This window comes from Phoxinus phoxinus (assembly GCF_949152265.1).
Source record: "Phoxinus phoxinus genome assembly, chromosome: 3".
Lineage (NCBI taxonomy): Eukaryota > Metazoa > Chordata > Actinopteri > Cypriniformes > Leuciscidae > Phoxinus > Phoxinus phoxinus.
In genome coordinates this window covers 18,137,502-18,152,264 of record NC_136878.1, presented here as the reverse complement: position 1 = coordinate 18,152,264, position 14,763 = coordinate 18,137,502, and the positions used below count along the sequence as shown (strand labels likewise).

The 14,763-nt window shown below is 40.4% G+C and overlaps 3 protein-coding genes across 4 annotated transcripts in view; 2 read left to right on the top strand and 1 right to left on the bottom strand.

The window, feature by feature from the left end:
* Positions 1-309: 309 nt before the first annotated feature.
* Positions 310-10,514, bottom strand: LOC306995443 (POU class 2 homeobox associating-factor 2). 2 transcript variants are annotated; one of them, XM_079607051.1, is made up of 10 exons: positions 10,386-10,514; positions 10,215-10,295; positions 10,065-10,094; positions 9,934-9,984; positions 6,721-6,851; positions 6,555-6,615; positions 3,914-4,014; positions 2,737-2,779; positions 2,298-2,605; positions 310-1,098 (listed from the first exon to the last, which is right to left on the bottom strand). In XM_079607051.1, exons 6-10 carry the CDS (start codon positions 6,565-6,567, stop codon positions 682-684), a joined length of 882 nt encoding a protein of 293 aa, XP_079463177.1. In that variant the 5' UTR covers positions 6,568-6,615; positions 6,721-6,851; positions 9,934-9,984; positions 10,065-10,094; positions 10,215-10,295; positions 10,386-10,514; the 3' UTR covers positions 310-681. The 2 variants fall into 2 exon arrangements, with proteins under 2 accessions (XP_079463177.1, XP_079463176.1); XM_079607050.1 differs by lacking the exons at positions 9,934-9,984; positions 10,065-10,094; positions 10,215-10,295; positions 10,386-10,514 and adding an exon at positions 9,510-9,533 and having other exon boundaries at positions 6,721-6,817.
* The window catches only part of snx19a (sorting nexin 19a), a 39,038-nt gene continuing 25,202 nt past the window's right edge, over positions 928-14,763 (top strand). Inside the window, exon 1 of the mRNA XM_079607046.1 lies at positions 928-1,010. The gene's annotated coding sequence lies outside the window, so the exon portion shown is untranslated. The remainder of the gene's footprint in view (positions 1,011-14,763) is intronic.
* gig2o (grass carp reovirus (GCRV)-induced gene 2o) lies at positions 7,423-9,250 on the top strand. Its single transcript, XM_079607052.1, has 2 exons — positions 7,423-7,636; positions 7,740-9,250. The coding sequence occupies exon 2, from the start codon at positions 7,741-7,743 to the stop codon at positions 8,401-8,403; it is 663 nt and encodes a 220-aa protein (XP_079463178.1). The 5' UTR covers positions 7,423-7,636; position 7,740; the 3' UTR covers positions 8,404-9,250.

The following is a 14,763-nucleotide window of genomic DNA, read 5'->3' as shown; positions in this document are numbered from 1 at the left end:
AATAACTTATTTTGACTAGTATATTTTTGACTGTACATTCATATTTTGTTTATTAGTTGGATAGTTTAATTGCTTGAAAAATGCATGAATTATAAGAAATAAATTAAACGAAAGGGAAGAAATTTGAACAGGCGATGTGTTCGTGTCCTCATTCACCCCTGTCACTAAGGGGGCCTTAACGTAACAACGCAGTGGCGTCCTAACAACAGTACTCATGTCGAGCGTTTACTGTCTATGATGTCGAGAGGTAAGTTCCTTAGAACAGCTGTTCTGTTCTCTTCTATTCTATAAAGACAACACACCTTCTTTAAGCCAAAACATGTTTATTTTTATATAATGGCATTCCTGACAAAAGTCTAACATCGTTGTCTTTAAGTGTTCATTGTGATTATTTACGAATTATAAATGTAGGAAAGAGGGAAAAAAGCGAGCATTGCTTCTAGTTCATTCTAAACCGCTTGGACATGTAAAATGCTAAATTAAATCCCGATTTAACTAAACTATTAGCACATGTTTTTGTTGTATCCTTACGCAATATGAACAGTTTAAAAATTGTGATCATCATTTCTTGAGAAGGTCATCTTTATGATGGATGTATATAATCTCCTTCTGTATGAGAATAGAGAGGCTGTGTAAGTGCAAATGATTAGTCCACAGTTTCTGTATTGTCATTTAAGCCTCTCAAAAAGCCCTCCTAGTCTCATATGACAACCAGGAGCCAGTTCCATCATCTTTAGCCCATGATGTAGTGTCACTGAGAGACACCACTCCACCACTAGTCTCCTCTGAGGTTACGGCTGTCATCTTCACCACAGCCAGATCTCCAGGTGTCACCATGTACGGTGGGCAGGAGTAGCTGGAGGCAGAGTTGTAGGATGCTGCTGGGTACGGGACATCTTCCAGGGGTTGTAGAGTATAAGGCTGAGAGCTGGATGGGATGGAGCTCCCGCTGCGCCCCGAGGATAGACGGTATGGAGAGGAACCGCCAGAGTCAGGCCCTCCCAGAGATGGTGAGTCTGCCACGGGGACTGAAGCCTCAGGACATATGCCTTCTGACTGACTGACTGGGTCCTCTGATGGCTGATCCCAAGGGTCTCTCTGCGCAATAGAGAAATAATTATAACAATTAATTTAATTTATAATGCACTTTTCACATACCCGTAGCGTGACAAAAACAGGAAATGGAGATAAAATAGAGAAATACAGACATGATACAAAACAATAAATACAGTAAAAACAAACAAATAATGCAACACCTTATTGAAAAAACAACTTTGCTTATTAATCTTTTCATTATTATGGTTAGAAAATGGGACGTGACGTGAAGTTTTTGTTCCCTATGTTAATCTTTCAAAAATACATTTCTGTATTAAAATTAATTTTGATACACACACACACACACACACACGTGTGTCAAAAATGTTAGAGTGGTATAATGAAGAAGATAAGCCTAATTAATAGAATAAAATGCTTGAAAAGAAAAACTTCAGTTGTGCAAGGTTGTGCAACCTTTTTTTAATTCGGTCCTTTTATGACAAGGCAATTATTATGTCATGTTGTACACTACTGTTTAAAAAGTTTGAGATATATCAATGCTTTGAAAGAAGTCTCTTATCCTCACCAAGGCTGCGTTTATTTAATAAAAAAGACAGTAAAATCTGTAATATTGTGAAATTATTACAATTAAAAAAAATATTTTCTATTGCAATACATTTTAAAATGCAAGTTATTCCTGTAATAACAAAGCTTAATTTTCAGCATCATTACTACAGCCTTCAGTTTCACATGATCCTTCAGAAATCGTTCTAATATGCTGGTTTTGCTGCTCAAGAAACAGTATATTATTATTAAGGTTGAAAATGGTTGTACTGCTTACCATTTTTGTGGAAATCCTGATACATTTTATTTCAGAATTCTTTGATTAAAAGAATTTTCAAAAAAACAGCATTTAATGGAAATATAAATCTTTTGTAACATTATAAATGTTTTTGGTCAATTTAATGTCCTTGCTGAATAAAAGTTTTTTTATTTTTTATCTTACTGATCCAAATCTTCATCCAAAATGTATGATATTCATAAATTATATTTACAGATTAATTATTAAATTCATGATAATTAAAATAGCTTGATAATAATGTTTTTGCTTTTGACTTGATGGACAACATTTATAGAGTTACTGAATTGAAACTTTTCTTGAAAATGCTATAAACGTTTTTTTAAATTTCTGTTTTTCTTTATCATGGACACACGTATACATCAATGACCCAAATAATATCAGCTGTAGGAAGTGTGAATACCAAGAGCAAGTGTGACGAAGACTCTCCAGACAGAGTTGGTAGTAGTGTTGGTAGTGTAGATGGTGGAAACAGTGACCCTCCGCTGGTGGTATAAGACGTTGGCCCTCTGTAATCTCCATATGAATCAGGGGTGTAGTAGCTGTCAATGAAGGAAGGGTAAGTGGAGGGGTGGTCGTACGAAAAGGCCTTGCTTCCCAGTGCTGAAGAGTAAGTGTCTGGTGATGAGTACTGCTTCATGGGATGGCAGAGGTCTGAGTCTGGGAGGAAGGATCTTCGCATACTGTAGTAACCAGGAAGCACGTGTGACCCTGCAAGAGGAAGCAGGAAATTCAGTTAACTCGATGATTCAAGATGAATTAGCCTCACACTGAGGACACCTGTTAGATCTGAACATATCTATTAGATCTAGCTGCGGATTAGCTTTACCAGACGGACTCACCGGGCATTGGCACAAAAGCCGGCTGAGAGGAACTGCTGCTCGTCTGAAAACAAAAATGTTAGAGAGTCATTGTCACTGACACTAACACAGTGTGTCTATGTGTGTGTGTTTCCTTATGAACTTCACTTAAGAAGACAGCGTGTAATGAAAACACATGAATCCCCCTACAATATAAAGGCAAAGAGAAACGCAGAACCCCCATTGGGCTGCTTTGTATTTTGCCTGACTTGCAGCCAGTGAGAATATGGAGAAAAAGACAGGAAGGCTCAAGTTTGAGTGCTTGTTCTGTTGAAAGCCAGGCAAATCATGCGGGAGGATATTTGAATATGATTTGCCAGTGTCACAACAGTGCTCCCCCCCCCTCCTCGCTCTCCGTGTGTACACTTGCCTCCGGTGGAGTGTGTACTCTTCTCATGAGATTTTGCCACAAGGATCTAAAGAAATCATTGGATGACTGGGATCATATCCCAGTTGACTCCGCGACGTGCCGTGGAAGAACGCAGTGGAGTTAAGTTAATTTGTTTAGTAGATATCGTTCTTTGTTAGAGACTTGCTGTCAATACATGCCATACATAAGTCCCTTTTCAACAATGTTCTATAAAGGGAATTCTTAGTTTAGATTTATATATTTTATGAGTGCTTTTTATTTAACTTGTAGAATATGTAATGGGTATGTCTTTGCTAGACCATTGTTCAGATATATGTTGAGGCCAACCACCCCGTCTGAGGCATTTGCATGAACCGACTGGTCCATTGGTTTCGGTAAAGGACACAAAAGCAGACAACAACTTGCAGCAGGAGTTCACTTGAGCACAAGGACTGTCTGTTCTTTTGTATTTTGTTAGCAAATCCCTCAGTAATGACCTTGGTTAAGGCTTGGGTTTAACCGTCTCTGTAACAATGCCTGTCTGTCCCCTTTCAGGAAGGTAGATCTGATTTTGGCAGGTGTGCCTGATATTTATCTCTTAAAAGTAACAAGGACATGACTAGCATGGATGCTCTGAGTGTTGCTCTGTGAGAGATACCTTACACTTCATACTTCTGACTATATTGTCAATGATTTATTTGATATTGTATTAGACAAAATACAGAGTAAAACCCTTATGGATATATCAAGGGATGATCAAGTTAATACTTAAGAACATCAGACAACAAGACCGTGAGAATGATAACTTACACTGTATCGGGGTGCATTTGTTTGTCGTAATCGCTTCTCTGCAAGAAGATCTTTGACCGTGTGCTTGACTCTGACACCTTGGTATACTCTCTTGGAATACTCTGTGGGGAGAAAGCAATATATTTACAGTGTTTTATGTCTTTTTTTGAATAAATATCTGGCATTAAGAAACTGAAAATGAAGTGTAAAACAAAAACACTAGCAAAGCAACAAAAATATATATAAATCCCCTGGTTAATCTGATGTTTCTGGAGTAACCTGTCATGAATTAATGTAAAGAAGAAAAAAATGGACTATTTAAATAAACCTTCATAATAGACATGCAAATAAAGTATGTTCCAAAAGCTTTCCACATGGATAGTGACTTTACACTTCAGAGTAGTGACTTTACAGTTCAACAAAGCAACATAGCCTAACACTGATCATTTTTTAGAAGAGACTGCAAAAAAAATATATATTATCATATGACTGTTAAATTAGTTATTGTTTATTATTGTTCAGCCAGTGAACACTGGGAAATTATACAAAACATACTTAAAGCAACCTTATTGTGAATGCAGAATTTATTTATTTTTTATTTTATGGTTTATTTGTACGTTTTATCACAGAAAAGACTTACACACTGTTAGGCTGTTGTTGCTTTGTTGTGGATATTTTTGAATATTTTTTTTCTCACATGGTCATATATCTATCGATAAAATAAACCATAGCGAGCATAATAAACAAATTAAATACATTCTGCTTTCACATAGGTTGCTTTAAGTATCTTATGTATAATTTCCCAGTGTTCACAGGCTTTAAAAGTTTCACAGCCATTTGATAAAGTAGTTTTTTTTTTTTTTTTTTTTGCAGACTCTGTAAAAAATTTTTTTTTGCTGTTTACTTTATACCATTCACAGCCGGTCCCTGTTATTTGAATAGTTGATAAATTATTATTTAGTCTATTCGTTATATCGTTTAAATCATTGATTAATCATGAATTGTTGTAATACCTGACCATACAATTCTGTACCTCAGGAACTTTTATTCAAGGAGGACTTACTTGGAACCAGCTACATGTCTTCAGTAAGCAAATTTAAGTATTTAAATTCAAGTATTTAAGTAATTGTTTCTATACCATTTTTATAAAATAAAAAAAATGTAAATAAGTTTTAAAAAGTTGGACTGACTCTGGACTGTGAATGAATGCTGACGGATTTTATTGCTGAGCAGCTGTTGAAATACAATATTCATGCAAATAAGATCTATAAAATGTGTTAAATATGAACTTGTGATATATGATATTGAATACTGCATTTCTTATAAGTCTCTACTTGTGGCATTAGTTAAGAAATTGATTCATCATGACCTCATGTTTTCCTATATGTTGATGAGAGATGACATGGTTTAGGGGTAGAAACGGAATTGTGAGTCAAATACTTTATGCACTAATTTTACACAATTTAATTAATCAGAATATTAATGTTATCTTGAGTTCATTGAGTTCATCTCCTGGTGACTGGAGAGGTACAACTCTATTCAAATACTGTCCAGTCATGGTCTTCAGTTTCAATAGAAAACAACAAAACTAAGCTTGGCAGGAATGTGCATATTGAGATCTCCAGCTGTAAATCTCTGTTTATTAACCTAACTGAGTACCACGTTGCACACCTATGCATGAGGAAAAATCATTGCAAAATACTTATTGTTAAACAAACAATTTACCATAAAGTTACTTATAGGCTTTTATATCGTTTGGTTTCAAATTCAGATCCTTTAGGCAAACAGCTGTTTTATCGCTTAGGAGTGGAATATCTCCTCAGTTCTCTTATGTTCTACACGGCCAATATCAGTTTTCAATTGTAGACTCGTCTCCCTCTCCCTCTCTCTTTCTCTCTCTGACACACACCTGTCCTATCTGTGGTCTAGGGTGTGCACGCACAGTCATAGCCTGATGTCATAATCCACCCGTTAACAGTCATAATGCGGTACTTGACATATAGAAAGAGAAAAGAAGGGTCCTAAATATTGTCCTGGTTTTGATAGAAGATACGACTATATTTAGGTAGGCCTATATATTTACTATTTCGAGGCATCTGATATAGCTATAGTCACCTGTGTCGATAACAGGCACTTTTAACTTATCGCACAAATTCTTAAATCATTCTTAGTGCAAAAACCCCCGCTGAGGCGCAGACATTAGGATATTATGTTCCCATTTCTGTTAGCTTTTAACAAGTAATTACGTCTATCACAACTAGAGCCCGTATTTCATTCAAAGCACTTAATGTTCACGTTACAGTTGCTAGAGAGATTTTTCTCACTTATTGTTTACGTTCTAAAACAGGGTCAAGCCAGGTTCTTTTTAAAAAAAGGCTACATTTACTTTGCAGCAAGTGAGACGTTCACAACTGTTAGCTTTAGGTAGACAGGCCTATATTTAGATTAAACGACCGCGAACACATTTTATGTTATGCAGTAGGCTAGGCTACAATATAAAATTGTCGAAATACATTTGTAACACAACAACGGTGTTTATAACTTACAAGTAGTTACGTGAGCACATTTAATATAAATGTAGCCTAAAGCCCTTATCATTAATGCGATACAAATTAAACATCGAATGAAATAAATAAATAAAATACTTTTCACAAACTCTCACCTGTCTCCATCATAATTTTAGCCGACTGCTGCCAGGTTTCTCAGGTCTTCAATTTTGATTCCTATTCCAGCAGAACTCATACCACGTTCATTATATCAAAGGAAGAAAGAAGATTTAATAACCCAAATAGACATACAGTATGTAGCTTATGGTCAAGCTCACGCACCTCTATTCATACCCTTCACATGGTTTCGCTTGTGAAGCCTTCATCATTTGGTTAAATGCAAATAACTGGCTTGGAGACGTTTCTTAATAATTTGCATCTACAGTAGATCAGAGTACACTATTAAGGCTGCACTGTTGAAAAAATGGAGAGTGTGACATTCAAAGTTGAATATGGTAGCGAGGAAAATAATAAAGAGAAAAGTAATTTAACAGTAGGTCTACTTAAACACAAAAGATAAAGACAAGGGAAAGTATAAATTAAACGTAGGCCTATAAATCTGTTTTTCATTAAGAGCATGTGTCAAAAAAAATATTTTTTTAGAGGAGATTATAGTATGGGGTAACCTGGTGGATAGTAAGGACTGTATGTTTAAAATCCATTAATGGATAAAGGATAGTTAATGTTGTGATCACTGTAAAAAAATAATAATATATAGGCCTCATATATATAGGCTATATATATATATATGTATATATATATATATATATATATGTATATCAACCCACTAAAATGTAAAGAATATTTAAAGTTTTTAAAACTAATTGTCTTAAATTTTTAAGCAAACCCAAAGTGTTACCAGCTCAACTAGGCTAATTGACAAAACTCTGTGTCAAGTTATTGGATGAAAATAATATTAGGCCTGATAGTAGCCTATGTTTTACCCTGCGGATAGCAACAAAGTTTTTTTTTTTTTTTTTTTTTACAGTAAGGCTACATCAAAGGCAGATGCTGCTGGGACAGTAGGCTGCTTAGCTTACTTTATAGGCTATAATAGCATATATGCCTATTTAAAACAGAAAGCTGTCATGGGAATGACGACTAAAGGTTTTGGAATCTCGCGATGGTTTTTATTTTGGAAGTAACGAAATCGAAAGTAAAAAGGGTGCATATAGGATAGGCTACGATCTTGGAGAAGGTGAGCACATTTTCCCCTTTAATGATGATTTACGTGGATTTTAAACATAAAAGGCTGTTTTGGTGGTTCTAAACACTAATTAAATCTACGTATTCAATCTTAGAATGGAGAGAGAAGTGTCTTTCTGTGGCTGGAAAGCTGTTAAAGACCGCAATAAGTCTCTGTCCGAGAACCAGGAACCAAAGTCAGGCCGTGTATACACAATGTATCACGGCGCACATTTGAACAACGCCACGGCTATCATTAATACAGGATTTGTACCCTCTAAAGATGGAATGCTGGGCCCCGGGGTTTATGTCAGTCGTAACATTGATAAAGCCAAGTGTTACCCGCTCAAAACTGACGTCAACGACAAAGTCGTTTTCAAACTGCGGGTGCGTGTTGGAAAAGTGAAAAAAATAGACTGTGATGGTCATCCTCTCCTGAGATCCTGGCACAGCCACGGGTACGACTGCGCGTGGGTTCCGCCAAAAAGCAACATCTCTACCATCAAGTCCGGTCGCGAGGAGGACTGCGTGTGGGACCCCAGTCGCATTGAGGTGATTGGCGTGGCGTGCTGTGTGGATAACGATAAACGCAAGGGGCTTCGACGGCTGGTTCGCAGTAAACTGAAAAACAAAGGCTCAGACTGCGATCTTTGTCACCGTGACACTTCTGATGAAGACCATGATATTCAGCCGTGCTGGGAGTGCAAGGAACAAATCTGCCCTTTTCAGGGAAAACACGTGTGCAAAAGCAGAAAGTTCAGAGAAAGAGACTTAATCTGAAATGTCATAAAGGCTAACTTCAGATTAAGAAGGGGTTCCTAGACCTCCTTGATTTTTGACATCTCTATAGGCCTAAGTTGTAGATCCATATGAGTTTGTAAATTTTTTTGTTTGTTATTTAACCCTCTGTAATCATATTTTGGCCTATAGAAATTAAAGTTTAATTTATCATTAAATGCCTATTGTTGATGTTTTAGCCTCCATTCTGAACATTAGCCTATTTATTGTTTAATTAGGGTATTTGTTTGAGATTACATTTTTATTTAGGCCAATTTTTCCTCATAAGCATTTTTAGATACACTCTTAGAAATAATTTAACACAAGCTGTGTTAAATTCACTGTGTAAATGAGTTTAACACACTAAATGTGTCAGAAAGGTTAACATAAAGATGTGTAAACATGTGTAACATTATGTGCTCTCCTTGACTACACATATTGTGTTAAAAAAGGTGTTTAAAATCCTAAACAAAGGTTAGCATTTGACAAAATAAATATAAAGTCTGTGGTTGATTTATCTTATTTATTATAATGAAATATTAACAATTAAATTCAATCCAAAATAGAACAATACAATTTAAAGCAGTCAAAAAGGAAATGTCCAACATAGGACAAAACAGTTATTTTCACAATCTCATTAGTAACATGACACATAACCCCACCTTCAAAAATAATTTCACTTATTTCCAAACATTTTTGGATTGATGTAGGCTACATTGGTGACCAAAAGTTAAGAAAATATTTAGCATTTAATGTTTTTGAAAGAAGTATCTTATGCACCAAATATTTAATTTGATACAAAAATACAGTAAAAACAGTAATATATAATGTAATTAAAAATTTTGATGACAAATCTGAATTTTCATCATCATTACTCAAAGTCTCTAGTGTCACATGATCCTTTAGAAACGATTATTTTATGATGATTTGATGATTAAGAAACATTTCTGATTATTATTGATCAAAAGTGATCATAAAAACAATCTTTAAAAAGCCAACCTTTGGGGATAAGCATATTTTGTCCACCTTTGGGAAAAAGTAAATTTACCTAAACCTAAATTAAAGGGATAGTTCACTTTAAAATTAAAATTCTGTCATCATTTACTCACCCTCAAGTTGTTTCAAACCTGTATTAATTTATTTCTTCTGCTGAACACAAAGAAAGATATTTTGAAGAATGTCGGTAACCAAACAGTCTGTACCCATTGACTTCCATAGTCTGGAATATTCCAAAATATCTTTATTTGTGTTCAGCAGAAGAAATAAATGAATACAGGTTTGAAACAACTTGAGGGTGAGTAAATGATGACAGAATTTTAATTTTAAAGTGAACTATCCCTTTAACTTCTTCAGAACTCAGTCTTGTGTAGCCAGACCAATTTCTAGACTTTATCGCAGCTTTTCATGACCAAGGACCGCCCAATATAAGAATGTCTGTTTATACTTAGATATAAACTTAGATTATATAGGCTACTCCACATAAAAATGTGAATGTGCAGATTGTCTGATGTGTACGCATAATATTAACATTACCTCTGTAGGCCTCTCTGTGGCAGCAGAAACTGTTTCTTCATCCCCATCTTCCTGTGAAGATGAGCATTTGGTTGAGTACACTTTATAACCCTATTTGTCATCATTTCTGGTGTATTGAGTAGGCTACTTACAACTGCCTGGGGTTCTGTTGGGACAGGAGGCTCCAAAAGACAGATATTACCATCAGAATATTGGGACCAACGAAAAACCCAAACCAAAGTAAAATAAATGGAAATATCAAAAATACCCTATAAAAAGTAACACATATGTTGATCTCTTACATTTCATGAAGGCCCTTGGATCTTCGGGAGTGACTGGCTCTGATGAAGTCCGTCCAGGAATTCCCTCAGTCAAAAATGATGCTGCACAAGACACCGGATGCTTTAGTTATTTAATATGTCAAATGTTTGTAAAGTCAGGTAGCCTACACCCATGATATGCTCAAGCCTTACCTGATTGAATTATGTTTTTATATTTTATTTTCAGCTACTACCACATTCTTTTAATGCCTGCAGGATTGCACCTAGCCTACATGAAAATTAAAATTAGTCCTGCCATGTGTTTATTCCACCCATGAACTCAGTCAGCTGATTTCACTAATTAGTTCTATCTCCTGGCTGAAAAACTGTGCTAATTAGCAAATCCAGGTGATTGGAATACTGAGGAGGACTTTTACTTTCTGAACCTGGACTTTCCACCTCTGATTATAATATATATATATATATATATACACACACATTATATATAAATTAATATTAACTTGGTAATTAATTACACCCAACACTGTATAACAGTAATTCCTCTTTTTGTTTGGCGCTGTTGCCATGGTTACTCATAATATCTGCGCTCCATTGATAATGGCTTTTTATAGTTGTGGTGCACGCGCTTAACTCAGAGTCAGTCAACTTAGAGTTGATTGAACTAACTAACTTCAGCTGATATGTAACCGAAAACTCAGAGTTAAATTTGTAACTCTTTTTAACTCTAACGCTTTGCGCCGTCACGCGTCATAGCCCGCCAGCGTAGCGTATAAAAGGAAGAGCTCAGGGGCTGCTTAACTGATTTTTCATCTCTTCAGCGAAGCTCTACGCATCGCTGGACTCTGAGAGAAGCCGCCGTCTAAACAAGCGACCAGCAAGCTTAGGACAGCGTCTGAGGAAGCCGGCCGTCTTCGCCACCTTCAGCCATCCGTGCCTGCTACGCTATCCGGCGTCAATATCCTTTCTATATCTTTGATATAATGTATTATCCTCTCCGTGCGTTCGCCGCTGCAACACACGTGTCTAAAAGAGCACGAGGTGTATGTTTCAAAATGCCTCGTTTTTTTCAGCGGCTCTTTTTTCTACGGCTCTTGACGGAGAGCGCCATCTTCTGCGCTCTCTGCCTGGGATGAGACCACGCAATCCTCACTCTGTCTTCGGGAGGCTGCGCCCACTGCGACGAGATGTCAATGTCGACCCTGCGGGCTCGACTTGCCGTGTTCGACGCTGAAGCTGTCACTCCGCCTGTCACCGGCGGGCCGCGCAACAAGTAGCGCCGCTCCCAGAGACCTCAGGAGTCCGATGTGGCCCACGAACGCTCGCCGGAACCCTTCCCTCGAGCTTCGCTCTCCCCGTCTCCACCCCCGGCGAAGACGCTGTCCTAAGCTTGCTGGTCGCTTGTTTCGACGGCGGCATCCACGAGATGGCGCTCAAAGTCTACCCTCCCGTCTAAGGCCTGCAGGACCACGTCAGCTCTCGTCAGCCACGAGATCAATCCCGCTTACCGCAGATCATACCCAGTCACAGGCCATTCTTGAGATTCGCCTTCGACGGTCAGGTATATCAATACACCGTCCTGCCGTTCGGCCTGTCTTTAGCACCCTGTACATTTACGAAGTGCATGGACGCGGCCGTCGCTCCCCTGAGAAGTCAGGGCATGCGAATTTTGAACTATTCGGACGATTGGCTGATTTTAGCACAGTCGGAGATAGAACTCATATCTCACAGAGCAGTGCTTCTCAGTCATCTGGAAAGCTTGGGTCTTACGGTCAATTGGACCAAGGGCTCATTGCTGCCTCGTCAGTCAGCCTCTTTTCTGGGAATAGAGCTGGACTCGGTGGCCATGAAGGCCCGCTTGTCGACACAGCACGCGCGGCGTGTACGGCATCTGGCCGCATTTTTCCAGAAAACATTTCAGAGAATGTTGGGCTATATGGCTTCAGCTGCAACAGTGCTCCAGCTGGGTCTACTGCGTATGCGCCCTCTATAACGCTGGCTGAACGCTCGAGTGCCTCACTGAGCCTGGGCTGCCGGCGGCGCGTGAATCAGAGTGACTCAGAGCTGCGTTTCAGCCCTACAGCCTTGGTTAGCGGCTGAATGGTACCAGCTGGGAGTAACAATGGGAGTCGTCTCGTACCGAAAAGTGATCTCGACGGACGCATCCAACCTAGGTTTGGGTGCTCTGTTCGAGGGCAGACCGGTCTATGGCCTCTGGTCAGACCAGGAGAAAAGCCTTCACATAAACTGTCTAGAAATGATAGCGGTTGAGAACGCATTGAAACACTTCCTCCCATCCCTTAGAACGCCCACTGAACGAAACGAAGAGCTGCTCCGTCTGTCGGAAGACAGCGGAGCGGGACACATAAGCTCTTAATGCCCTGACCGGGCAAAGGAAGCTAGCGTCGTCCTTTTCCTCGGAGGTCAGCAGAGCCGACAGGGAGATGACCTGAGCCCTGAACGGTGTGTTGAGGGACTTAGGCACGTACCCATGTTTCGGTTTTAGTACGACTTTAGAGTCGTTAGGCCCAAACTCCATACATGACGCTCTCACCGAGAGCGCCTGTAAATCCCCCACGCGCTTCACTGAAGCGAGAGCCAGAAGAAACACTGTTTTGAAAGACAAGTGCTTCATGTCAACTGAGTGTACAGGCTCGAATGGGGCACCCTTCCTGGCATTCAGTACCGTAGAAAGGTCCCAGACGGGGACTGAAGGAGGTCTAGGAGGATTCAATCTCCTAGCTTCTTTAAGGAAACAAACCACCAGGTTTTCGCTCCTGCCCAGTGAACGGCCAAGCGTCGGATTGACGAACGCTGCTATAGCCGCCACGTAGACTTTGAGCGTGGATGGGGACCTACCCTTATCCAACATCTCTTGCAAAAAGGAGAGAATCTCCGTTTCCCCGCATTGTAAGGGTGATAGACCCTGTGCTGAACACCAGCCAGAGAACACAGACCATTTAGAGGTATAGAGCCGTCTAGTGGACGGGGCTCTAGCCTGCTCGATCGTGTCTAATACTCCCTTCGGGAGATTAGCGGGTACCCGTTGATGGCCCACACATGTAGGGACCATAGCTCCGGGCGAGGATGCAAAATCGAGCCCCTGGCCTGAGAGAAGAGGTCCCTCCTCACCGGTATCGGCCATGGAGCAGTGCTTGTCAGCTGCATCAGTACTGGAAACCACGCTTGGTTCGTCCAGAACGGAGCCTCAAGTAACACTGAACATCCGCTTTCTCTGATTCGCTCCAGCACCTGAGGTAGGAGTGAGACAGGAGGAAAAGCATAGAGTGGGCAGCGAGGCCAGACACGGGCCAGCGCGTTCTTGCTCTTTGAGAAGAATTTCGGGCAATGAGCGTTTTCCTGAGATGCAAACAGGTCTATTTCTGCTCTGCCGAACGTTTTCCACAGCAGTTGCACTGTCTGTGGGTGTAAAGACCACTCTCCCATGGGAACGTTGTTCGTCCGACCAGGACGTGATGTCCTTTTATCCGGGGACAAAAGCGCCTCAGCGCGAAGTCCACTGCCAACATTTCCAGGCAGTTTATGTGTGGTAGCCTGTCCCGTTCTGACCACTGGCCAAAGAACGGTCTGCCCTCGAGCAGCACTCCCCAGCCTGAGGTGGAAACGTCCGTGGACACCACCTTCACGCTCGAGGAAGTCCCCAGGCTTACACCTGACTGGTACCAGTCTGTCGCCCTCCATGGCGTCAGGGCTGACACGCATTCCTGATCGACCCTGAGGCGACAATGACCAGAGACCCATGCTCGGCGCGGTACTCGCGCTTTCAGCCAGAACTGCAGTGGGCGCATGCGCAGCAGGCCCTGCTGTAGCACTGATGATGCTGAGGCCATGAGGCCCGGCATCCTCTGAAACTTCCTGAGCGGGACTATGAGACCGCTGCGGAAGGATGCTATAGTGCGCAGAATACTCAGTCTGTGCTGTGATGACAGCTGTGCCGTCATAGACAGCGAGTCCAGTTCTGTTCCCAGAAAAGAAATCTTTTGACTGGGAAACAGTGAACTCTTCGCCCAGTTGACTCTGAGACCTAAACACTCGAGGTGATCGAGTAATAAGGTCCTGTGCAGTACAAGCTCTGAGCGCGATTGGGCTAGGATCAGCCAATCGTCCAAATAATTCAGAATTCGTACGCCTCGGAGTCTCAGGGGTGCCAGCGCCGCGTCCATGCACACTGTAAATGTACGAGGTGCTAGAGACAGGCCGAATGGAAGGACTGTGTACTGATATGCCTGGCCCTCGAAGGCAAATCTCAAGAATCGCCTGTGACGTGACGCAATTTGTATTTGAAAATACGCGTCTTTCAGATCTATTGCCATAAACCAGTCTCCTCTGCGAATCTGCGCAAGGATTTTTCTGGTTGTGACACTTCTGCTTCATAAGCGCTTTGTTCAGCTGCCGCAGATCTAAAATAGGTCTGAGACCCCCGTCTTTCTTTGGCACCAGGAAATATTTGCTGTACAAACCCCCTTTCGCCCTGAGCTTGAGATAAAGGCTCTATGGCCCCTTTGCTCAATAGCTTCGCTATTTCGGCTCGAAGTAGATGTGCTACTTCTGT

Coding starts and splice junctions, on each gene's coding strand:
- LOC306995443 (XM_079607051.1), bottom strand. Junction 2,780..3,913: donor CAAATGCACCCCGATACAGT/GTAAGTTATCAT, acceptor TTTTGTTTTCAG/ACGAGCAGCAGTTCCTCTCA. Junction 2,606..2,736: donor GGCTTTTGTGCCAATGCCCG/GTGAGTCCGTCT, acceptor TTCCTCTTGCAG/GGTCACACGTGCTTCCTGGT.
- gig2o (XM_079607052.1), top strand. CDS start 7,741: ATGGAGAGAGAAGTGTCTTTCTGTGGCTGGAAAGCTGTTAAAGACCGC.